Source organism: Mchenga conophoros, linkage group LG17, assembly GCF_057382185.1.
Source record: "Mchenga conophoros isolate Kocher_MC1m ecotype Shallow Benthic linkage group LG17, M_conophoros_male_GT1.1, whole genome shotgun sequence".
NCBI lineage: Eukaryota > Metazoa > Chordata > Actinopteri > Cichliformes > Cichlidae > Mchenga > Mchenga conophoros.
In genome coordinates, this window is record NC_140542.1 from 7944518 (window position 1) to 7970372 (window position 25855).

The 25855-nt window shown below is 40.1% G+C and overlaps 1 protein-coding gene across 2 annotated transcripts; it reads left to right on the forward strand.

Annotated features, from left to right (window-relative positions):
* The first annotated feature begins 247 nt into the window (after nucleotides 1-247).
* tie1 (tyrosine kinase with immunoglobulin-like and EGF-like domains 1) lies at nucleotides 248-24603 on the forward strand. 2 transcript variants are annotated; one of them, XM_085251595.1, is made up of 24 exons: nucleotides 248-526; nucleotides 1460-1756; nucleotides 1917-2024; nucleotides 2121-2276; nucleotides 2863-2994; nucleotides 4746-4886; nucleotides 5020-5148; nucleotides 5610-5755; nucleotides 8326-8470; nucleotides 8552-8716; nucleotides 9262-9402; nucleotides 12332-12634; nucleotides 13051-13341; nucleotides 13657-13853; nucleotides 13936-14082; nucleotides 14169-14232; nucleotides 14390-14500; nucleotides 16802-16992; nucleotides 17242-17355; nucleotides 18068-18138; nucleotides 19153-19193; nucleotides 21999-22095; nucleotides 22189-22288; nucleotides 22472-24603. In XM_085251595.1, the coding sequence occupies exons 1-24, from the start codon at nucleotides 463-465 to the stop codon at nucleotides 22541-22543; spliced, it is 3423 nt and encodes a 1140-aa protein (XP_085107721.1). In that variant the 5' UTR covers nucleotides 248-462; the 3' UTR covers nucleotides 22544-24603. The 2 variants fall into 2 exon arrangements, with proteins under 2 accessions (XP_085107721.1, XP_085107722.1); XM_085251596.1 differs by lacking the exon at nucleotides 12332-12634.
* The last annotated feature ends 1252 nt before the right edge of the window (nucleotides 24604-25855 follow it).

Genomic DNA, 25855 nt, shown 5'->3' on the forward strand with positions numbered 1-25855 from the left:
CTAAAAAAGTTTCATCCTAAATCCATCGTGCACAGAACAGCTGTTCTACTTCTAAAACATGATGTTCAGTGTATGCAAAAGCAATTAGACGAGTGCTTAACGTTCAGCATTGTATTGGAACAAAAAGTGACAAAGTTTGAAGTCATATATACACTAATCGTGGATCGGGGAGTTCTGGAGCGCCAGCAGTCCTCCGCTGTCTGGTGACGCTCTTCCTTCCTTTCCCACCCAGAGAAAGCTGAGCTTCACCAAAAGTTACACTCTCTGCTTAGAGTGACAGTAGAGTGAACTCCTAAAACCAGCTGGTTACCGACGAGATTTTACAAACTGAACGGGAGAATTGGAGGCTTCGACGAGTTATGCGTAAAAAAGCGCACCGTCGTGACGCAGCGTCACCGTTTTGGATGCAGAGCTCACCCTGAAAAGAATCACACGCCGGCAGTTGATTTCCAGCTTTCCCCAATGAGGATTACAAATACCAAGATGATTCTGTGGGTGTTTGCGTTGTGCTTCTTTACTTTATCAGGTAAGAGTGAAACTATTTCAAAACCTGTCTGAGTAGCGAGTAGCTTACAGATGGAGCAACATTTTCGAGAAATCTTATATTAACGGTGTGTGTGTGTGTGGGGGGGGGGGGGGGGGGGGATGAAAGAACTAACGTCCAAGTTGTACAGAGATAACGCAACCTTCATCCACTTATAGTTTTTAAGCTTTTTTTTTTTCGATTGCCTGAGAGCGATTGTCAGCACAGCGCGTAGATCTATGTACCCTCAGGGAATAAGGAGCTCATCCATGTTTCCTTCCATTGTTCTGTGGATTTGGGGCTCACATACCAGGGAGAAGGAATGCTGGGCAAACTCATGTTATTGGATTTGGCACTTTTGTTAATGAATCACTTCAAGAGGCGTTTATGTTTGAACCCAAACCCCAATCGGTATTTTCGTTAATCTTCGTTGATCTTCCCCATTTTAACGCAATATGAAAACAAGGCGTTATTAACAGAAAAAAAGAGTTACAATTTTCCCCTTAGATTCAATATTTATTCCATGTGTCTGATAGGCGAGTTTTATGAAATTTATGAAACTAACTTGACACAATCATCTTTAATTTAATGCAGAACTTCAAATCTGACACTTGATCAAAACTGGAATGAAACAGTAGTTCCACACTGCTAACGACTGAGAACTTTAACAGCTCCAAGATGACAATGGAGTAATTTAGTAATGTGTACATTTCTAGGGAAAAGCAATACAAATTGAAAAAAATATGTAAAGATGTAGTGTATGTATTTTCTGTCACTGTGTGAATCACTTAACAGCTGATTAAAAATTATGGGTCTCCCCCCTGAAAAGACAACTCTCCATCTCTCTGAATAATTAAATAAGGTTTGTTACACATGATTAAAAAAAACTCACACTGCTGCCTTACATCAGAGAATGACTAATGCTCTGTTTTACAGATGCTGTGATCGACCTGACCATGTTCTCTGCAGCCATGATCAGAACACCCGAGAACTTCTCCATCTCTTGTATCAATGGAGAGCGCAACTCTGCCCAGGCTAAGTTGGACATTAAGAAGGACAACAAAATCCTCATGTTCTCCAGTGTCCCACAATATAAAATGCACAAGTCCGGAAATAAAATGGTTGTGGCCAGAGACTTTAGTCGCCTAGAAAACATTGGCATCTTCTACTGTGAATCTTCTCAGGACTTTCCCCCAGTTGAAAAGATCACAATGATTAACAACCTTGACAACGGTGTGTTTGCACTTCAAAAAACAAGACTTTCTTCAGAGAGATTTATTTTATTGCTTAAATCCATTATGCATGAAATACATGTTTAAATGCAACTACTTTCAAGGGTGTGCCATTAAAAAAACAAAACAAACAATAACAGATTCTTTGTTCCTTACAACAGATTTCGTTCCAAATTCCCTCACACTACTTGCTAATGTAGGTGAGACAGTTCACCTCACTATGCACTTGCTCAACCCCCAAAGGAGAGATGTGACCTGGAAGTACAACGGTGAGTCAACGTATGCAACTCGGTACAGAGGAAGGACATTTTTGTGCAAACGCAGGCTCAAACAATGACATTAATGTTGTCGCTTGTTTCTTGCAGGAAACTACTATTATATGACACACTGGATTGACATGTTCAATGAAACTGTTGAGCTAACGGTGGAGAATGTAAAGCTTGACAATCAAGGTATCTACAGTGCCAGCTACGTTGGAGACACCCCTCTCAACGGTGCCTGGATGAGGCTCATTGTCAGAGGTTTGTTGGGTCTCACACACACAAACACACACAATCAATCGGTGTCAGATTAAATCAAGGGTTTTGTAGCATTTTTTGGCTCAGATGTGCAGCTGAACTCACAAAGAATTACACAAGACATGCTAAGGTTGACTCAGTGCACGTTCTGCTTGACTGATTGAGATGCACAAGATTCCCCAGCTCAAAATCTTTCTATTTATATGGAAGCTTGTGGAAAGTTACTGTTAAATACTAGCCTACCCTAAACTGTGAATTCACTATAGGCTACATCTGCACATCTTATTTGGCAAGGCATGTGCAGCACATATGTTTGTGTCATTTCCTTTATCTCAGTACCCCAAAGAAAAATTACAGCATTAACACTATCCCCACCCTCCACCTGCAGCCGGCTTTTTCTTTTTTGTCTCCACCAGATGCACATTTTACTGTCATTTAGCATGCATTCTGTACTATGTATCCTTTTTTTTCATTTAAATAGGTCACATGTGCTTAAAAAACACACAAAAGGCAAAATACATATAAATGCTATCGAAGCTGTTTGAAGTCTCTGTGCTGTTCTAAGTAAAGAATATGTGTTTCTTTGCAGGGTGCCCCAGTCAGAAGTGGGGTCCTAACTGTATCAGAGATTGTCAAGAGTGTCTTAATGGTGGCGTGTGTCATGAAGTGAACGGAGACTGTATCTGCCCTCCAGGATTTATGGGAACACACTGTGAGACAGGTTTGTACTCTACTCAGGCAAACATCTGCATCTGCAGTATTGTATAGGAGAACTTTCTGTTTGTGAATGAGATCAATAAAAAGGGAGATAGAGGAGGATAATACAAAAAGGGTGTGCAAGGTGAAAAAGCAGTGTTAATAAGTCACATGAATTATGTTGACTCACTTACACATTTGGTATAAATATGCACAATCAGAGTCAAAGCCTCGCAGTCTGACTCCTTAACATAAACACTACCAAAAAGAGACAGACAGACTGTGGAGCCTAAGGTTGAAAAATGAATCAGCAAAAACACTGGCAACCGCGTTAGGCTGATCGAGTGAGGCCGAGGCAGTAATATAGCCTTGCGCAGAAACGCTGTTGTTCTGAGTAAATTATTCCTTGTAGGATCAAAGCGATGTTACTTTGACTTCTTAGAGAAAAGATGCAAGCTTTTGAGTCGAAATTTCTTGTACGTAGTCTTAGATTTATTACCTGAGTTGAAAGTTAAGCAGCCATTAGAGTGATGGATGTTTTAATGGTGTTTGTATCACTAATCAGCCTCTGTGCAAATGACACTGGTTAACAAAAGATTGTGTATTCTGGAAAGCACCTTGGGTCACGTACTCTCAAATGCACAAATAGCCATAGACTCCATTACTGTCATTATCTGTATGCGGTAGCTATTTTGTGCTACATGTTTTTCTGTATGCACTTTATTGTTAGGGTTATTATATTTAAAAGCACATCTAGCAAGAGGCACATCAGTTTGCTGAAACTATGTAGCATTAGTTCATACTACTTATGCATGAATGAAGTAGATTAGCTTTTAACTAAGCATCTGATTTCATACATCAACCAATCAGAAAAAAAGAACTCACTAAATGTTATATTGTAAACACACACTAAAATGAGTTCACTCATTAACCACTGGTAGAAAACTAGTAGATCATCAAAATATAAACATATAAATCTTTTTTTTACATTTGGAAGGAAAAGGTTGAGCAGAAGGGTTGAGTACGTGAGCTGCGTCCATGAAAAATCCTCTTCCTCATGCTGTGGGATGTCATCCCATTCTTCAACCAGTATTATCTCCAAGTCCCGGTGTGGCTCTGCTCGTCACTCTGGCACTAACAGCACACCCAAGCTGATCTCTCAGCTGTTCAATTGAGGTCAGGAGTGCAGGCGGGTAGCTCCATCCTCTCAACTCACAAGTTCTAGAGTCTCTTATAAAGCCCACTCTGAACGGGTGAGCGCTGTCATCTTGAAGGACAGAGTTTGGTCTGTCCTTCAAGATGGGATGGTCTTCTCTGGCATTGGCAGAGAGGAGTTTTTACAGGGGAGCAGCTCACATACTCAACTCTGCTGCTCAACTCATAAATGCATTTCCTCATAAACGTGGCTCCATTTAAGGTCAAATGAACAGGCTTTTCAACATAATTGAACAAACATAAATTTCCTAACTTGTTCATGATCATTTTTCATTTCTATTTGGTGAAGTTCACCCAGCATTGTCTTGTGTGTTGAGCTCCGTTATAGTTATAGATAGAAAACTACACATGAGGTACACTGAATTTAAATCTGTCACTAGAGATACCTGAAGACAGCATATTCTACAAATTCTGAAGTTCTTGGCAGTACAGTAAAACATTTAATGCAACTGTGAAACCAAGAAAAAAAAGAGTTTCAGAGTTTTAAGGCATGATACCGCAAAACATGAGGAATTTAAACAAACAGATTTGTAATTTTTTTCTTTCTCTGATGACTTGCAGCCTGCAGAGAAGGAATGTTTGGTCAAAACTGCCAGGAGACATGTGGTTCCAAGTTGAACTGCAAGGGGCTTCGATTCTGCCTACCAGACCCCTATGGTTGTTCCTGCGCCAGTGGCTGGTTTGGGAGCCACTGTGAGAATGGTATGATACATAATTTAAATAAGATCATGTGTTTTCTTTTTTTTTTAATGACATTTTCTTTTAATGGAGTTTCAATAATGACCTTATCGAGTCTCACACTATGAAGTTTTGTTTTCTTCTATTCTGTTGTCAGCCTGCCATAATGGCATGTATGGGCCAGACTGCAAGTTTAGCTGCAAATGCCAGAACGGAGGCGTCTGCAGCCGTTTCAGTGGATGCCAGTGTCCCAGAGGGTGGAGAGGACAGCACTGTGATAGGTCTGGTAGGTATCTTAACAGCTACAGTGATATGCACGTTTTTTTTTCTCACTATTTCAATATTATTTGCATTCTTCTTGAAATATTGTATATAGACCAGCTATGCAACTTAATAAAACTGTTGCACACACCACACACAAACCATAATGAATGATCCAACTGAACAAGTTACTCTTGAATGTGCAACCTTTTTTAATGCCAAGGGTCACACAGCCTTTGTATTGGCACCTGAATTTGTCAAAAGTGTATTTTTCCTATTTCATCACACACAAAAAGTACAACCACTAGGGGATGTGATTTCAAAATTTGACCAACGGGTGTACTTATATAAATGTTTTTACAAGCAGAGTTGCTGCTGTTATGATCTCTTTCTTTACCGTGCTCATTAGTGAAGCATACTTTTTTGTCTTTTTTTGCTGTTCCTTTCTTTTCGTTTCCTGTCCCGTCTCTCTCTCTACATCTTTAGACTGGGCTCCTCAGATTTTGGACTTGGATAGGCATTTGGAGTTGAATCTCAACTCCAAAGCCATGATCCTTTGCTCAGCCACAGGGAACCCCCTGCCCAGTCACAACAGCATTGAGTTGCGAAAGTTGGACAGCACAGTACTTAAGGTAGGAAGACCAGCAGTTGCCAGCAGCACTCCGGCAAGGAAACCTCACAGTAAGCCTGAATACAAGAGTGTTAGTTCAGGCTGAATATCTTGGCAGACCTCCGTGTCGGCCCATATCAGCTAATGGTTCACCTGATATCCTTCTACACATTCATCTAAGTTACTATATGATATTTGCCAAGTTCTTGCTTGAGCTGCTTAATGGCTCAGTCACATTAGGGTAAAAGCAGTACAGCAACCTCTGTTGACCAGGAAAATGATGTGTTTGCTTGGTGATTACAGTGATTTTTTTTTCCCATTCAGCAGCTGATTACAAGTAGTTGCAGCAACTAAATAGTCATCCAGTTGGAGGAACCATGCCTCCAAACTATCATGGTTTGAATCAGAGTGACTGCAATCACTGTTGGACAGACTGTTGAACATTTGCAAATAACTGCTGCCTAATTAGTAAACACAGACTGCATGCCAAGACTTTGCAAACCATTTTTTTTGCCTGCAATAGGAGACTCAGCTCAACTAGTTGCTAAATGGTTATATTGTGGCTATATTCCTAAATAAACTGTTCGCAGTTAAATCACTACACTGTTAGTGGATTCTGATTGGACGAAATGTAAGCAGTTAATGAGAATTTCTGTTTAATATTAATTTCTTCATAAGTGGATGGCAGCAGATTTGCAATAGATGGTAACGTATTTGGGGTTTTTTTTTTGCTAATTTGTCACAGTTATTTACTGTATAAAGAGCAACCCAAACCCATTTAGTCCCAAAGACTGACTGCAGACTGACTCTGTCTTATCGTGTCATTTTATCACCCCAAATCCACTTTGAAGATAGCAACTGACTGCGGGTGGTCACAGACCTCGATGCAAGGTTTGTGTTGTGGTTAACAACTTTCCTGTAGTGTGACTGTAGCATTAGCTTTCCCACATTTTTTGCACATCTGCAAGCTGCTTTGTAGCCCACCGCAACCTAGGCATCGCCATCTGATGTTACTAATGCCTGCTCTATTCTGGAAAAAGGCATTGAAGTCCCTCAAAAAGTGCCATTCTCCCAAATATGGACTGTGCAAGTGGAAATAATCAGTTCTGATTATACTGAATAAGGAAAGATTTATTCATTTAGGACCAAAATTAACTAAAAATGTAGGCCTGGTTAGCCAGGCTAAGATTAATTAGGGCCGGATAGCTTCAGTGATAGAAAGTGACATAGCTGGCCAGCTATATATTAATTGTATTAGTTTCTTTTTTAACTTGTAGTTCTAAATTGGAAGATTATTGTGATATTGAAATATAAAAATAAAATTATATTATTTTTTTCATCGCTCAAAATAAGCGTCGCACTTGCGGAAGCCGGTATGCTCGCCCAAACGCCGTGCATTTATAGAGACTTTCAACCCCAGATAGGCCAATTATGGATCTTCGGAGCCACCTTATGTCAGCAGCTATTCTCAACCGTGAATTATGTTAAAAACAAACACCGCTCACGCCTCACAGATGACAGCTTACAGTCCTGCGTAAAGATGAAAGTGACTTCGTACAGCCCCGGTCGATTTCCAGACGCTGTGCGCAGAGGTTCAGGAGCAGAAGTCCCATTGTAAACCTATCACGGCAGACCCGACGATGTTTCCATGAACACGCTTTTCAGCATCTCTTTATTGACCACTTTTCACACACGGTTGCTGTACGCATACAGCCGGCTGTAGCTTTTCAGACACATACCAACAACAGACGTTGTTGCACAGGCAGCGAGGCGTGATTGCGGGTGCCACTCAGGTGCGTCCGCCTCCCCTGGAGCGGCTCTGCAGACCACGCCCCGCCACACACATTAACCAGGTAAAATACATATTCAGGCAGAATTTTAGTTCAGCTGGGTGTCTTTCCTTTTGTTATATTTCTTTAAGAGTTCAAAATGTGTTAAATACATAAATAAAATGTAATTTTCTCTGTAGCGCTTCATGGATTTCTTAAGCAACACAACTTTGTTCACACAAAGCATAAAGCTGAAAAACAATATATATAGTGTTATCTGCATTTTAGATGTCAAAAAATATTTGCGGTTCCCAGTGTTTTCTTTTGCGTGGAAACCGGGTCCAAATGGCTCTTTGGGTGTTAAAGGTTGCTGCCCCCTGTTCTAGTGTAATCGAGCAAAAAAATTTATGAAGAGTCTTCAAACAAGTCCAACTGTTTCTTTAAATTTGTAAAGTCTCTCTCTAAAAAGTAAAGAAAGTGTAAAATAGAACGAATGAAAGAACTTTTATTTGGGGTTTAAACTTTGTTTTTATGTCAAGCCCGATGAATGCAAGCTCGAGTCATGTTCTGAGGAAGTCAGCAGCACAATGGCCCAACCAGATAAGGCTGTATCACTCCACAGTGCAGCAGTCACCATGTTTTGCCTTTAAGTGATATGTTCAGTTTCTGTGTTATTGTTTCTCCGCTGTTTCCTTGATAATAGACACACACTGTTTAAAAAAAAAGAAAAGGAAAATTTGACCACCAGAATTTTCTCAAAGTGTTGGAAAAAGTCAAAATGATCCCAGCAGTTGGATCTAAAAAAAAACACATGTATTTGCAGGCCTCTCGTACTGTCATGGACTCAAACAGGAGCACTGCTGAATTTGATATCCCTAACCTGAGCGCTGAACAAGAAGGCTTGTGGGAGTGCAGGGTGTCCACCGATGGAGGCCAGGACTCGCGTGAATTCACCCTCACTGTTAAAGGTGAGTGATTTACGACATTTTAAAGTTCTGTACAGACAGGTGAATTTCAAAATAATAAAAAAAGATCCTGCTTCTTTTCAGTGCCCCCGATGCCCATTACTGCTCCCAAATTGCTGGAAAAGAGAAGCAAGCAGCTGCTGGTGATGCCAGTGTACACCTCTGTGGGAGATGGCCCCATCATCTCAATCAGAGTCCTCTATAAGCCTGTGGAGAATAAAAATGAAGACTTGTGGTCCTCCATCATAGGTATACGGGAAAAACATATTCATGTAGTCATGCAGTCAGTCTTTATCAGAAAGAAGAGCAATCACAGATAATTATTTTTTTTTACTTTTTCTTTTATTGCATTGCAGCAACAAAAACAAAGATTGCGTAAATCTCCGTTATTTCAACACACTCTCAGTTCAGCCAAAGATATAATGTATTAGCTAAAGCAAGAAGCATGATTAGGACAACAGATTGCACAAATTTAAAATAAAAACTGTTCTCAATGGAAAATCTAAAAAAGTTAAAAAATAACAAATTGTATTTGTTAAAAAAAACACCCCAATCGGGTCTATAAACAAAAGAGATCTTCTCAGAGACTGGACATCGTGTTCCGTTAAGTTTGAGTTCACATCTGTTTTTCCCCCACCTAAAGACAACAAATGTTAAACATATGTGTTGAAGTGTATGTGTGTAATGTTATTTAAAACACTTCAGACACTCTGTGTTTCTGCTTAATAATCCTACTCTAAAAATGAATGAAAACTTTGGCTCACCAGCCTATCCTAAGTCAATTTTCCTTTCAGTTTATAGTGACAAAGAGCCTATCACACTTATGAACCTGGAGCCCTCAACACGCTACTACGTCCGTGTCCAGCTGAGTCGTCCTGGGGAAGGAGGAGAGGGGGACCCGGGGCCGCAAGCCATAATGGAGACCGACTGTCCTGGTGAGACCTGCAGATAAATTTTACAGACCACACAAACTTTGGACATGTGTATATTTATCTGGGAAAAAATATCAATTTTCCTGACCACAGAACTTAAGCGAGCTCAATTATTTTAAGTCTGGTTAGTGTAATAGTGAAGTGTTTTTCCCATGCCTGACTCAAGTTTAGAGCAAATATAGAAAAATGCAAGTGGAATGATTTATGGGTGTTTCTTTTAAAAACAACAACAACAACAACAAAAAACGGAATACCATAGAAGGTATTAAAAAGTGTAATTTTTTTATCGGCCTATTAGAAGTCATGACCCCGTTTAAAGCAGTAACAACCTGTATTCAAGAAGCAATAGCAGGTTTATTCCTAAGTGAAGGCTGGGCAGAGGGAGAGAGCATATTAGAAAGAGCAAGTGCAGAAAAAAGAACATGAAAAAGTGTTTTGAAGTGCAGTTAATCGTAGTTCTACTAAGCTTGAGTCTCTTACAATGTCTGAGGTCCGCGTGTGAAATGGATCTAAAATGATCTGTTGATGATAGTTTATGCCTGTCTCTTGCACAAACATAAACTATTGACATTAGTGTAAATTTTGGAAAAGCAACACTAAATAGATTCTCCTGGCTGGACTGAGGACGTTCCATTAATGTTTAAGTCAAAAACTGGAATGGAAAATGAAATAAATAAAACTGTGCATCAACAAATACTGGATTTATCTTAGCCATTTGTCCATTTTATTTTGAAATGTACTGCCATAAAGGGACTTGAAGTCTACCTTTGGGGAAAATATAGCATTCTGAGCTGGTTAATCACAGACAAAAGGACAGAGTAACGAGGTCCATATAAGATAAGATAAGATAAGATAAGATAGAACTTTATTAATCCCTCGGGTGGGTTCCTCTGGGAAATTCGACTTCCAAAAAAAGCACAGCAACGACCGAAGTTACAGTTACAGAACTGTTATATATAATATAACTGAGGGGCGGAAAGCAGACAAACACAGCGCTATTTAAAGCTAGCGCTGTTGTAAACTAACTGCTGCTCACCCCATTTCTGTGAAAACTCAAATTAACATCAAGAAAATCATCCATCAATTAGGATACATGGGTAACACTAAAATATGATCTGCAACTTAATTCAGCTTAATTCCCTTGTGATGGAATGGAATTTAAATTATTTTATTTGAAATTATAATGTAATTATGTTACTTACAAAGCAGGTGCACTAGAATTAGGGGGTTCAAATTCATTTGTAGTGAAAAAATCCAACACAAAACAATATATCCCCGTCTAACTTGTAAGTATGGAGGTAAAGGGCACGGGCCATATTATGGAGGGGGTTAATCTTGCCTTTTTACATCTTTATTTAATATTCATTATATTGGTTGCATGATAGATGTTTTATTATTCAATATTCCCTTTGAATTTACAAATATGATTGTGCATAAACTGTTCTCCTTTTTTAACTTTTCACTGTTGAAACATACATATACACACACACACACACACACACACACACACACACACACACACACACACACACACACACACACACACACACACAGCTTTGTTCTGCATGGCACAGATAGATTCTGCATGGCCTACCACTCGGGTAGGTAGCCGTTTTGGTTCAGGGTGCCTCTCACTCTGTACAACTCACCGACCCTGGACCATCACACTTCCTCCTCTAAGTTTGACAGTTGATGCCACACACTGTGGAACCCTCCTTTTGCCTACTTGATAGAACACCAAGATCCTGCGTGATGAACCGAAAATTTTAAATTTCATCCTTCCATCTATCTATTTGCTTCCGCATATCCTTTTCAGGGTTACGGGGGGCCTGGACCCTATCCCAGCTGTCTTAGGGTGAAGGGCAGGGTACACCCTGAACAGGTTGCCAATCTGTCGCAGGGCTAACACATAGACAGAGACAACCAATCGCACTCACATTCACTCCCACATTCACACCTATGGGCAATTTAGTGTTTCTAATTAACCTAACCCCACTAACTGCATGTCTTTGGACTGTGGGAGGAAGCTGGAGTACCCGGAGAGAACCCACGCATACATGGGGAGAACATGCAAACTCTCTGCTGTGAGGCAACAGTGCTAGCCACCATGCTGCCCAAATTTTGATTCATTAGTCCATAATACCTTCTTCCAGTCTTCAATAGTCCAATGGCGGTGCTTCATGGCCCAGACAAGCCTCTTTGTCTTATTCTCACGTCTTAGCAATGGTTTGCTCCTCGTCCTGTCAAACCTGCAGCCTGAAGTCTTCTCTTCACAGTGAAACTGAGACTTGCTTACTACGACCAATATGAAGCTGTGTTTGAAGCTGTTGTCCTGTGAGCTGTCTATCACACAAACTTTTAACTCTCAGAAACTTGTCCTCTGATTCAGTTGTGGCTTTGGGTCTGCCACACCTCTTCCTGTCAGAGTTTCTGCGGAATTAGTAGCACCAGCTTTCAGTGCTTAATCCACCATCATTGCTGCAGAACAGTTTTAAATTGGTAGCCCATTTTGTGCTCCCTGAAAAAGGCCTTACAGTATAATTCTGAAATGTACATTATTTTTCAGTTTTGAGTAGCCCTACCTTTTTAAAAAAAAAAAAACCTCTGGCATATTCATTGGACTTGAATGACTTGAATTGCAATAAATAAGTGGAAAAATTGGGGTGCTCCTAAACCAGTAGTGTGTATATAATATATTTATAAATTGAACAATAGAACATCCATCCCAACTTATTACCTCCTTATTCTTGTGCACCTCACTCTAAGTATTTGTTGGTAAATATAATATAATCACAATTTAATTTCAAACACAATACATTTGAAGTCCATTTAATTACAGTGAAATGTTTCATATTATATATAAAGTGTTACCAAAAAGTGTACCAATAGATCGTAGTCCCCACAGCTCATCTTGTGTTCTCTGTTGCTGCAGAGCCCACAATTCAACCTGAGATTGACAGCAGCTCGGTGGAAGGCCGCAATGTTACTGTACGTTGGCGATTACCCGGCAGCAAAGCCATTAATGCTGGCAGAGCCACTGGCTTTTTAGTGCAGCTCTTCGGGCCGCCACGTTACAGTGAGAAACTTCAGGAGGTTGACACCCTGCTCAATGTGCTCTCCACCAAGTTCCACAACCTGGAGTATCAACAAGACTACACTGTGGTGGTGCGCCTCATCAACTGTGGCAGCCAGGGCCCGCCCTCCAAACGCTACCATTTCCACATCAACAGCCAGGGTAACTAAAACCTGCTGGTTAGAGAAAAAAAAGCTGCAAAGAAGTTTTAAAATGTAAAGCAGTTCATCATTCACTTCTCGCAGCTTGTGGCACAACATTAAGTGTATTGCAATATATTGCGCCCTATAGGTTTTAGCCTTGGTTTAAACACTCAGCTGTATTTGGAGCTCGCCTTTTACTTAGCAACTCTCTCTCTGCCCAGAAGTTGTGTGTAAATTGAAGGGGGGGAAATAGCAGCTGATAGATGTAAAGCCATAATCTATGCATATGATTCTTTTAAATCCTTAATAGTCAAACGTTCCTCAAGTAACCAGTCTTGAAGTGTCTGGATTAGATTACCTGCTTGATTTCAGAATGTGTGGTAAGAAAGATTATTTTTGATTGATTGTAACAGCTCTAATGTTTCTGTATCTAAGGTCCATCATCCCCACTCAACGTCAAGGCCGTGCCTCTGTCCATGTCAGCCATTCAGGTGAAGTGGCAGCCCCCTGACGACCCAAATGGAGGTATCATTAAATATATCATAGAGTACCAGCCAGTCGGCCAGGTGAGCCCCCACCCTTGGGTGGACACAGACGATGGGAACAAGACCACCAAAGATGTGACGGCACTCAATGGCAGCACAGTCTACCAATTCAGAGTGAGGGCTTTCTCTAAAGTGCCAGGAGAGTGGAGCAACTATGTTCAGGCAAAGACACAGGGGGATGGTAAGCAGGAAGCTCCTCATAATGATCAAGTCACATAGAAGGTAAAAAATATAGACGGCAACATGCAAAAGGTTCCAAATGAGACTGTGTTATATTCTTAAGTTTGATATTTTTGATAAATTTTAAGTCTCAAATATGGGACCTCATAATCTTATGTCCAACCTCTTCACTACTGTATTTGGTTGGCTCCTCCAGTTGACCAGACCACCCACACATGGATTCCATGTTTCCAAAATTCCATATTTATCTCCCCCGTATTTAAATCTTCTTTCTCTCCTCTTCTTTTTTTTCACTCTGTCTTTTTCCCAATGCTAGAAAAAGCTTCTCCAACCTTTACCCCTACCACCCTGGATGTGATTGGCCAGCCCACTGACAGTTATCAGCTGTTAATTGCGGTGGTGGGTTCAGTGACTGTCACCTGTGTGACTATACTGTTGGCACTGTTGGCTCTTTTCTTCATCAGGAAGACGCTGCTGAACCGTCGCCGCACGTTTACCTACCAATCTGGATCGGTGAGCATTCATTCTATTCCGGTTGACTTTGCAGCCACTGAGAGAAATTATTTTGCTGACTATACACTGTTTATATCTCCAGGGGGAGGAAACTATTCTGCAGTTTAACTCAGGAACTCTGACCCTGACACGAAGGCCAAAGCCCACGCCAGAGCCCCTCACCTATCCAATCCTTGAGTGGGAGAACATAAAGTTTGAAGATGTCATTGGAGAGGGAAACTTTGGCCAGGTGTTTAGACTTTCTGAACGTTGCAGTGTTCCCTGTGGTTGCCATTCTCTTCGCAACACTTGAGCTAACTGTGGTTTCAATAACAGGTTATCAAAGCCATGATCAAGAAGGACGGCAACAAAATGAGCGCAGCCATCAAGATGCTGAAAGGTATCTGAGCCACACATTTATCATTAAACTGATACAGATATAGTCGTTAGACATAACATTAAGACACCGTACGGCATTCTGATGTGTAATTTTCATTTCAAATACTGCTTTGCTTGCACTTTGCTTAACAATGCCCATCATGTTGTTCTTCCTGCAGAGTTTGCCTCAGAAAATGACCACAGAGACTTTGCAGGAGAGCTGGAGGTCCTGTGTAAACTAGGCCAGCATCCCAATATCATCAACTTAATAGGAGCCTGTGAAAATAGAGGTGAGTGAGCAACATCTAGTGGCTGTAATGAGCATTGACGCACTATTGGCTGTTCGGGAACAGTAATTCACAGGTGAAACAAACTGCTGTTTCAGTGTCACAAGTATACGACTGCCTTACAGTTTAGTGACCAGGTTGTATAAACTGTATACTACAGAAATCTATACATCAACAATCTGATGTTTCCCTAAACAAATCCAGCTGAAACCCAACAACCATACAATATGACTTTCCTCAGCAGATGATGTTTGGTCACTTCTCGTGGAAGCAGATACACCATCTAGTTTGGTTGTTGGTATGATTTCATCTGTAGAATATATACCAAACTGCGTGATAGATACATTGGTATGTGTCAGAAAACACACCTAGAATCGCTCTAAAGATTCAAATAGCCTAAAGAAGGTTTTCTTTAGAGAAATAGGTAAACAATATGGTGCTAATATACAGCATCTTTATATCTTTATCAAGATTTAAATGTAATCTTATACAAAAGCCTGTGTTCAACAAACTGTACCCTCAGCAGATTCCTTATTCAGCTCATTCCTTCTTAATATGCAGCACTGTACTTGAACAGTTTAAATTCTTCTTACTTGAGATGCAAACAGATACGCCCGTCCCATCTGACTCTCTGTCATCTGCACCTGGAAAACCCCAGAATGTGTCCAAACGAAATAATCTTCGCCTGCCAGAAGCATTTGCGCTATCACATGTGTTTGATTTGTCCGCGCGCCTAACAACCAAACAGCTGTGGCATGCATTAATGTATTTGTATAAGGTTTCCTTCATGATCCCTACCTCGAAGTATCAGTTTACGCCAGTGTCTTCTAAATTGAATCATTTAATTACTTCTGTTTGATCAAAGACTGGAAGCACATGAGAAGCACCTCTGTGCACCTCTTGTTACAAACAAGTCGACCTTGAAAAAATAAACGCTCGCTTCGAAGTAGCGCTTAGCTCTGCAGACCTTATCTCTTCTTTGTTTACACCCTTGATTAATAATCATGAACATGCATGTGCACACAGATGCAGCACACATACTTGAAAAGATTTAAAGAAAACCTCGAGTGTTTTCTTCATTTAATTTCATGGAAAGAGCAACAGAGGAAGGAGGGGGTGAGCACGAGGGAAAAGAGGTCAGGAGGGAGGAATGTTTCAAGAAAGTGGGGAGAGAGGAGAGCGAGCAAGTAAAAATTTTAACATCAAAGAAGATTTCAACGAATGGTCATCAAGAAAAAGTGCTAATTGGCAGGAAGTATTGCTACCGTCTGTGTAACTGCACTTCCTTTGAAAGGAAAGCTGTAAAGAAAAGTCGCTGGCTAGAAGAGGAAACACAAACTTGACATTTTGTCAGTTTTGCATTTAATGTCTTTAAGGGAGAGATTATGGTGTCGTTTTCAGCTCTCACCCTATCTCGTCTTACTGAGATCTGGAACAAATTTGCTCTCCTCCTGTACTAGAAAAACAAGGTGTGTCCGGAAGGAATTCACCGCTGAGCTACTGAACACAAGAGGAGGGAATAAATTCAGATGATATTTGATATACTCTTAAAAGTAGAAGATAACGATTGAACGAAAAGGTCACGCCTCTCCACAGAGCTTTCATAGCAGTCTCTCTCTCTCTATTCCAGCTATGTGCTAATACTAACATGACCTCACATTCTTACTGAGCTTGGTTATTCTTCAGGTGATGGGGGTTTTGGAGCAGATGACCTGTCACCGTTCCATATTGAGAAACTCTTCTTTTGCAAGAAACATGGCATGTGCTTGATTAACAGACGCTTTTGTAACTCACAAGTAAAATAATTGTATTATGTTCCAGTTCTTTGACCACTCTGCCCATAAACCCGTTATTCTTTCCTTTCACATATGGTACTTAGTAATTGTGTTGGCACTGTCCCTGGTCCTAGTGAAATCAACATGAAACTCTTCCAACAACTACAAATGCCTGTAGGAACTCTGGCTCTGGCTGGAAGCTGTAATCTATTAGCAAAGCTTCAGCCATCTGGTTGAGTTCTGTGAGGATTTTACAAAAGGTCTGGTGTACATCTGCTGTGTCAAAGACCAAAGAGTTGAAGGTCAAGCCCAGTACAAGCTGTAGCTGGGTCTCTTTCCAGGCAAATCCAAGCGAGTCAGCCAAGGTCAAAGTCATAGTATGTTGTAAAAATAATACAATTTCATTAAAATGGTCTGTCTGAGCCAATAGCAGTTTGCACAGATGGAAGGTAATATGTTTATTAGCAGGTGGCATGGCCTTTTCTTATTGACAGAGATATCAGTCCATCTGTCTCTCTGTTTGCTCCAGGTTATCTGTACATAGCCATAGAATACGCCCCCTATGGTAACCTCCTTGACTTCCTGAGGAAGAGTCGGGTGTTGGAGACGGACCCTGCCTTTGCCAAAGAGCACGGTACTGCTTCCACCCTCACCTCCCAGCAGCTGCTGCAGTTTGCTGTGGATGTTGCGAATGGGATGCATTACCTCAGTGACAAACAGGTAGGAGGAGGAAGGATGAGCAACCTTAGCTGCTGTTTTGTGCCTGTTGGTGATGGTGCTTTTTTATTTCTGAACAAATGATCTTAGATCTGATTAAAGTCTCAGTTTTGCATGAAGTTGTGACCTAAAACTAGATTTTTTTTTTTCAGATTTGTTTACAGGTTCATTTTTAATTTTGCTTAAAATTGTTGTATCTGTATCTTTGTCATGACACCGCTTCCCTCCCCTCCTCTGCTCTCTTGGTCCTAGTTCATCCACAGGGATTTGGCAGCGAGGAATGTTCTTGTTGGGGACAATCTTGTGGCTAAGATAGCAGATTTCGGTCTGTCCCGTGGTGAGGAAGTCTATGTTAAGAAGACAATGGTGAGTGGTGGGGGTTATGTTTTGGTTTAGCCTTGCAGAAAGCACCGGTTGCTTGAGACTAAAACAAAGCAGTGTTAGATGTTGCCCCCCCCCCTTTTTTTTTTCCTTTTATTAGAGTGGATTGCATGTGTTGTTCTCACCTTTCACATGCTGAAAACGGCAGAAGACAAAGGAGCTGTACAGCAAAACATTTATCAGCAGGCTGCTGCAGTCTGTGACTGCATAAAGCCATATCTTTAGGCTGTCAGCGTATCTGTAGATCTGCATTAACTCACATATGGTTAGCTAAAAAGATTATATCAAGCTGATCAAATGAAACAGTCCAAGGGGATAAGAGGTTGTTATTTATTTATTTTTTATAATTTCAGCTGTTTTTGTTGTTTTTAATGGTATAATACTGTTCAGACAGTCACTAATTTTCACAATAATAGAGCGCCTGCAGAGGGCAGTCATGTTTAGGTTTGTAAACTCCAGCACGTGCAGTGTTTGTAGAGCAGATTACCATCTTACTGTAATGGGCAATAGACTTAATAATGTAATGTGGCACCACTTTATAATACAGTTTAAACCCTATTTTTCTTATTATCATTTCATGCATTCATCTTTTTTATTTAATACTCAAACATAAATGATGTCAGAACAAGATTAAAACATGCCATAACACACCAGAGCTGCAAGATTTGACATGAATCTGTTGTTGCTTCACTTTCAGGGGAGACTGCCGGTACGCTGGATGGCCATTGAGTCCCTGAACTACAGTGTTTATACAACAAAGAGTGATGTGTAAGTTTTTTACATTTTTTTTACTAATATGCTGGGATATATTATTCCTCAGAAATGAGAACTATTGGTAAAGTGGTTCACAAACACTTCCTGAAAAACATGGTTTCCGTATTACAATACATAGGTCTTTATAATCATAATTCCTCCCTCTATTTCTTATTTAATATCTTCAGAAACCTTATTTGCTACTACTCCTAGTAAAGTTTTGATTAGACATGCCACAAAGTGCCTCACCACAGAAAACAACAAATCATCCGTCTGTCACTGGTGGAGTGATAATAGTGTGCTGCACAACTGATAAGCACAATCAGGAAGCCCTGGGTACAACTTAGCATGCAGACAGACACGTTGGCATGTCAACTGGAACCTATTTATACACAGCAGAGAGTGCAGCATGGCCAACGGAAAAGTGTGAATGCTGCTCAGAGGGCCAGAGAGTTGTAAACATTTGTAAGAGACACAATGTGAGACGTCGCGAAACGTGCTGCGGGGAAGAAATCGAACAAAACAAACGGACAGGCTGACGGCACGAACAACACTTGTCTGCTCATATGATCTACCACACTGTTCTGTGACAAATGAAAGCCGTGGTATTTCTCTGAAGAGAAATTTGCTAATCAGATAGCAGGGAAGAGGTTGTTTTTCTGACGCTCGGTTCCCCTTAAGTTTCTGCGTTCATTTTACAAACAATCTTCATTTTAACAATTAAAGAATCAAATATCCTCCTGTTATTCTGTTTGATGTTTGTGGTTGTGTTAAATACTTCCATTTTGAGTAAGAGGTATCTATATTGCTTGTAAAAGCATGATAATCAGAATCTTTCAGAATCTTTTGTCATCTACAATCTGTATATTTTTGCAGCTAGCTGCTTTGCAAGGCACCAGATATAATCAACAAAGATATGATCGACAAAAAGAAACATGAAAATGCTTCCAAGAGCCAGTATTTAAATTGTTTAAGCTTTGTTACAGTTTTACTAAGCTTTGTGTCTTAACTTTGTATCTTCTCTAACAGATGGTCTTTTGGAGTTCTTCTCTGGGAAATTGTAAGCTTAGGTAAGCATACAGCCTCATATAGTGCAGAAACTACACCATTTACTTCTATATTTTTAATACAGATGTCAGAGCCACATTGTGACAGGCTAACAAAAGTTGAATCCCCATAAACTGTTTGTAATGAAGCATCTGCTCTTTCTAGGGTCTATGGGAAAGAAAAAAATAAATGATCTGAATTAAAACCAAATGAAAAACAGGATGACTTACATTTGCATACATGTGTAAACACATATGTGCATGTAAATACACGTGACGACCAACCACACAGTCAACAATAAAGTTTGCAGTCATAATCAATTGTATTTATACTATAATGTTTATGCTTCCTCTTTGTTACTGTTTAAAAGGCAGTACAAAACCAGTACACTTCCCCTTATAGACCTGCGTCCAGTGGCAGTCCTAGCCTGTTTGGCGCCCTGGGCGAACACTCCCTCTGCCCCCCCCCCCCCCCCCCCCCCACACACACACACATACACACACACACACAAAACATATTAAGGATTGTACATTAACATAAAACTGTTGTACACACACACACACACATATGAAGAGAGAGAGGGAGAGTATGCATAGTATGCAAACGGCCACCAAACAGCCATCATAATTCGTCATACAATGAGAACTGGACAAATCAACAATTGACAATGACTAATTAATAGTAAAATCTGTAACATAATGTATTGTTTGGAGTTTAGTCTGTTACTGTTGCTATTTTTTACCATTTCTTCTTGGAGCAACTGTAACCCACAAAATTTCCTTAGGGATTAGTAAAGTATTCTGATTGAATCTGATTGATTCTGATGCCCTTACTCCCAACAAATGGGCGACAGAAAACCAATCGGTGCCTATGCCATTCCCAATATGCGCTGGCTGACGTCGGGGCAGCATGAGTACGAGCATTTATTTTTTATTTTTTTTGCCGATGCCCGGGATGCTGCCCCAGGCAACCGCCCGTGTCGCCCGTATCTAAAACCGCTACTGCCTGCGTCAATGTTATGACTCAGAATTCTTTAGAACTTTCATAATGTGTTTTCATATTCAGGGATTGTCAAAGCTGAGGACCTCTGTCTTCAGGTGATGTTATTTAAGTCACATGTGCAGTTTTACAGCAGCCATTTTTTCAAGAAAACATTTTACGACCTCAATTGCAAAAACGTCGGGACATTGTGTAAAATCTAAATAAAAGCAGAAGGCAGTCATTTTAAATTTTATTTCATCTTTTATTCACAGTAGAATATAGAACAAATATCAACATTTTTAAGCTGTAGCATTTTACTATTTTATTAAATATTAGAACTTGAGTTGAACTACAAAGACATGACTGGAGGAATATTTTATAACTAATTAGTTTAATTAGCAACATGACTGTAACATGACTGGGTGTAAAAAGAAGACCTTACACAGACAGAGTTTCTTAGAAGTAAAGATGTAAAAATCTGTGTCTACAAATTGTTGAACAATTTCAGAATAATGCACTCAGTGTAAAATTGCAAAGACTTTGAACCATGTATAATCTACAGCAGCAGTCCCAACCTTTTTTGCGCCACGGACCGGGTTATGTCTGACAATATTTTCACACACCAGCCTCTAAGGCAGGGGTGTCAAACTCAAATACACAGTGGGCCAAAATTCAAAACTGGAACAAAGTCGCGGGCTGACGTTAATATTTATTGAAAAAAAAAAAATCTTCCTCTAGATATAAGAATGAATCTTTTCTTATGGACTCAAACAAGTTTTGCTGAAAAACTGAATATGGAACAAGCAAAGCTTAATACTAAACAATATATATATTAGCTGTATAATACCAGTAGGCCAGCTCTAATAATAATTTGGTATGGCTTCGCGGGCCAAATATAATTAGGCTGCGGGCCAAATTTGGCCCGCGGGCCAGAGTTTGACACCTATGCTCTAAGGTGTCACGGATAAATACAACAATATAAAACCAGTACTGGTAACAAAAGAAGACGATTTATTTATAACACACGGGAAAAAACCCAGGGAAACCGAGTTAATGATAAAAACGATAAAAACCAATAAAACCCCTGAAAACCATAAATTTCACACCTGAGCCACAACTTTCGCAGCGCGGTACCAAACGACTCACGGGCCGGTACTGGTCCGTGGCCTGGGGGTTGGGGACCGCTGATTTACAGTACACAATAGAGTACATCGACAAAAGCTTCAGGAAATCTGGAGAAATCTCTGTGTACAGTGGACAAGGTCAAAACTCAATGCTGGATGCCTGTGATCTTCAAACATTTTGAAAGGTGTCATTAATTAAAGATGTATACAGGTTTTAGATCAACATATGCTTCATCCAGACAGCATCTTTTTAAAGGTAGACCTTATATATTTCAGCAAGCTAAGCCTAAGCCGCATACTGCAGCTATTACAACAGCACAGAGTTTGGGTGCTGAACTGAGCTGCCGTCAGTCCAGACCTTTAAACGATTCAAAATATTTGGTGCACCGTGACAAGAAAAAAAATGACCAAGAAGACCCAGGACTGTTGAGCAGCTAGAATCATATGTCAGACTAGAATGGGACAACATCCCTCTCCCAAAAGCCAGTAAGCTGCTCTACTCAGTGCACAGACTCTTGTTTAATTAAAGAAGCGGAGATGCTACACAGTGATACATAAATATATCCCTGAAACATTTTTGAAATGTGGTGTTGCCATCAAATTCAAAATGAGACAATATTAAATAAAATACGGGTCTGTGAGAGTGTTTTTAATTGACATTTTACACATCGTCCCACGTTGTCCTATTCAAGTTCTATGACGTTCTGTGTGTATGTGCTTCAGGTGGCACACCGTACTGTGGGATGACATGTGCTGAGCTTTATGAAAAACTGCCACAAGGCTACAGAATGGAGAAGCCCAAAAACTGTGATGATGAGGTGTAAGTAGTCTGTATCTTATAGCTAGTGATTACACAGCCCATTATGGCACTGGGTTTTACCATATTTATCACTGTGTTAATGTTTGTCTCCAGTTATGAGCTAATGAGGCAGTGCTGGAGAGATCGGCCCTATGAGAGACCCCCCTTCTCCCAAATCTCTTTGCAGCTCAACAGGATGCAGGAGGCCAGGAAGGTAAGGCTTCATTTGCATTATGTTGGTAGAAAGGGAAGAATAGAGAAAAACATCCTGTTGTTATTATTTGGGCATAAAAAACAGAACTAGAAATGTGGGCTAAAACAGGGTTTTTGTTGTTGTTGTAGTAAGACACTTCACTTGCATTCACTTTCTTAATCATGAGGTTTAATCTGTTTTCAGGCTTATGTGAACATGGCTCTCTTTGAGAACTTCACCTATGCTGGGATTGATGCCACAGCCGAGGAGGCCTGACTACCAGCCCCCCCAGACCCTCGCAGGCCACAAAGCTCCAAGAGAAAATCACAAGGGAGGCTGCCACGTTACTGCCACCCCCCACCAACTAGGCGTCAAGACAGGAGGACTAGGCGCTCTACTTCAACCACCCAGCTATAGATGGAGGACTGTGAAAGGACACTGTCTGGAAGTACTACAGGTGTAAGGAGAAGAGGCGTACTGCTGGGTCCTTGATGGATAGATGTGTCTGCTACTAACCTTGTGGGAACTATGAACCCCTGTCACAAAAAAAGGAAAGAAGACACAAAGTCTTAGAGAAACATATACAGCATTCCATCTTTTCCTTTTCCAGCAGTTATAATGATGGAAGTTTTTCTCTGAGCACTGATATGGAGCTATGTGACTTGCTGAAACACCACAGGGTCTGTGGGGTGTCCGTGCTGGACTTTTCCCCTCCATTTCTCAAAATGGAGAACATCTTTTCACAGAGAGAAAATAAAAGAAAAAGACAGTGCTGTCAAATAAGACACGACAAGTTCTCAACGCCGCTCAAGTGTCAAGACAATCAATTGTGATGGAAAGATGTCCAATGTAGCACTTAAAAGTAGCTTTACGCTGTCATCTTTGTGCTTTTACTATTTGCCTATCACTGCCATATGGATGTAACTGTATATACTTGCCTCATTTTTAATAGATCAAACTCTCCTATTATAGGAATATAATCAGAGTTATAGACTGATTTAAAAACTATGATGGATTTCATGTGTTGCATGCAAATTTCCATCGCAAGAGAAATTATTTGGAAGCCTACAAGTAATACAGAGAAGTAACCTTTGTAGTTTTTTTTAACATTATAAAAATGTAACACCGACGATAATCCACTCTGTGAGTATGTACAGTATCTGTTCATTAACTGGTTTCCTTAATAAAGGTTTTATGTGGTGACTGGATTCATCGCCACAAGTAGTTTAATTCCTTTTGTCGTAGTTCAATTTTGTGCAACTGATCTTTTTTTTCAACTTCAGAAAGAGGTGATTATTTTGGTGTGCTGGCCCTTTTAATAGTTAAGATGATGGGAAGAGGCCAGGCTACTGGGGACCAAAGTGAACTCAGGAACACTGGCTGCCTGCACTGAGCTGATCTGTCACTGGGTTTCCTTTACACACCAACCACAAGCACAGAACTGTCAAACATCGTAAAAGCCTGCCAGCTTCCTGACTATGGCACATGTGTAACAAGGGAACAGCAGTGGCCCTAGATTTATTTTTATACCATATTACTCAAAAATCTGACCTTTGAACTTAGGTTGTCTACAGCTACTTCTGTTATCCAATAGTTTGCCTGTGTTGAAAAAAAATTACATATTTACTTGTTAACCAGCTGCAGGTTTCACCTTAAACTGGGTTTTTATAAAAAGGTAACTGAAAAAGAAAGCACGGCAACAGACTTTTTAAAAACATGGGACCTCCCCTGACTTGCTGACAGGCGTATTTTAGATATCTGGTCCATCTAAGCAGTTGTCAATAGAAACAAGCAAAGCTAAGCAGCACAGTTGGCTGTATTAAAGTTATTATTTTTCAATTCAATTCAATTGAATTCAAATCACAACAACAGTCACTTCAAGGCGCTTTATATTCTAAGGTAGACCCTACAATAATACATACAGAGAAAAAACCCAACAATCATATGACTTCCTATGAGCAAGGACTTTGGCGACAGTGGGAACAAAAAACTCCCTTTTAACAGGAAGAACCCTCTTACCAGTTGAAATCCAGGATTTAATCTTTAATGGGCAGATATTTTATCATTCTGGGTTGGCTTCTGTTCTGCTACATGATTATGAAGAGAAAAAGCCACGTTTTTATGCCCAGTTTTGGTGGAGAGGAGTGTGGTGTGAGTGCTAATGTTAGCTTAAAACATTTATAGCTACCCAGCCATTTTTTGTACAGTATAAATTAGTCTTCTTTGTTGATTCTTTCCTGTGTCACCAGTGTGCTTGTTAATATTTTGTGATTATGTTGATCGCCTTGAGGCAACTGTTGTTGTGATTTGGTGCTATATAAATAAAACTGAATTGAACTGAATTGAATTGTTGGCCTTCTTGATAGTTAGCAAACATCTTGGTGTTTGGTCAAAATGATAAGGTGCTTATGTCAGGGAAGAAGACTCAACTACCAAGCCAGCTCACCTGAGTTCTCCCACATGCAAGACTCCATCCTGAAACAAACGGTTAACTTATTAAAGGCTTTTCTGTTTCTTTTCCAATTCGGTTTGTGTGATGCTCCACTGAGATGGCTCTTTTTGTTGTACTATATTTCTGAATTTCTTCAAGGATCCATTCGAAAAGGTGCAATAAACTCGGTGGACCTCATTTCACAGCAGCAGGTAGCTGACTTGCACTCGCAAAGTGATGCAAGTCCACATAAGCATGCTTTCCAAACTTTTCCTGGCCAATCTATCCACCACTCTTTAACTGGTTGTGGTAAACCACAATACTGACCCATTTCCATTACTCAAGCTTCCCAAGATTTTGCTGGCAACACCAAGAATTGCAAGAATTCCGAACAACTTGTAAATTGAACCAACAACTAATAGCTAACACCTGTCAGCAGAAAGGATACGCTTTGATTGTGATCTTAAAAATAAAAGTGCTGGACTCACTATTGAGTCACACTAATGTCACACTAACACTAACTCCACATAACCTTTTTCACACACCTCAAATGTATTTATTTATTTACTGTATTGGCCAAGACACCATTTGGCATTGTAGAAAGGACTTCAGCTGTTGCTGACCTATTTTGACCTCATTTTGTACAAATTGCTCTTAGATCCCAGTAAAGCGCAACTGCTTTCTCTTCTGTGGTTTTCCTTAGAGTGAAAGTGGCATATCTAGGTGAAGAGGTACTAGTATTAGTTTTGTTACTTAGCAGTACTTGCTCTTATTGGCCCATTTACAGCTCATCCTACCCTTTGTCCTAGAGGCATAGGGTCCATCATTTACATTGTTTACAACTTGTAACATGTTTTTTGAAGAGCTTAGGATGCTTTAAACAACAAACTAGAAGCTTCTCTTTTCAGCTTTTGCTTACAGTGGCTTGCAAAAATGTGACAAAATGTGGAAAAGTTCAAGGGAGCCGAATACTTTTGCAAGTCACTCTATATGTACATATTTTAAACAGCATTCCTTTCCAATGGAAAAATCTTTGTAGGTATTTCACTGTAATTTTTTTTACAGTAGATTATGTATTTTAGTGTTTTGCCCAACATGCATGAGTTTTTCACTGCACTGTGTCTTAAAATTTGTGGTTGTTATATTGTCATAGTTGT

Excerpts from the sequence above, each read along its gene's own strand:
- tie1 (XM_085251595.1), top strand. The coding sequence starts at position 463 with ATGAGGATTACAAATACCAAGATGATTCTGTGGGTGTTTGCGTTGTGC. Across the intron at positions 527-1,459 it reads GTGCTTCTTTACTTTATCAG|ATGCTGTGATCGACCTGACC; the intron begins GTAAGAGTGAAA and ends TCTGTTTTACAG. Across the intron at positions 14,233-14,389 it reads AGCCATCAAGATGCTGAAAG|AGTTTGCCTCAGAAAATGAC; the intron begins GTATCTGAGCCA and ends TTCTTCCTGCAG.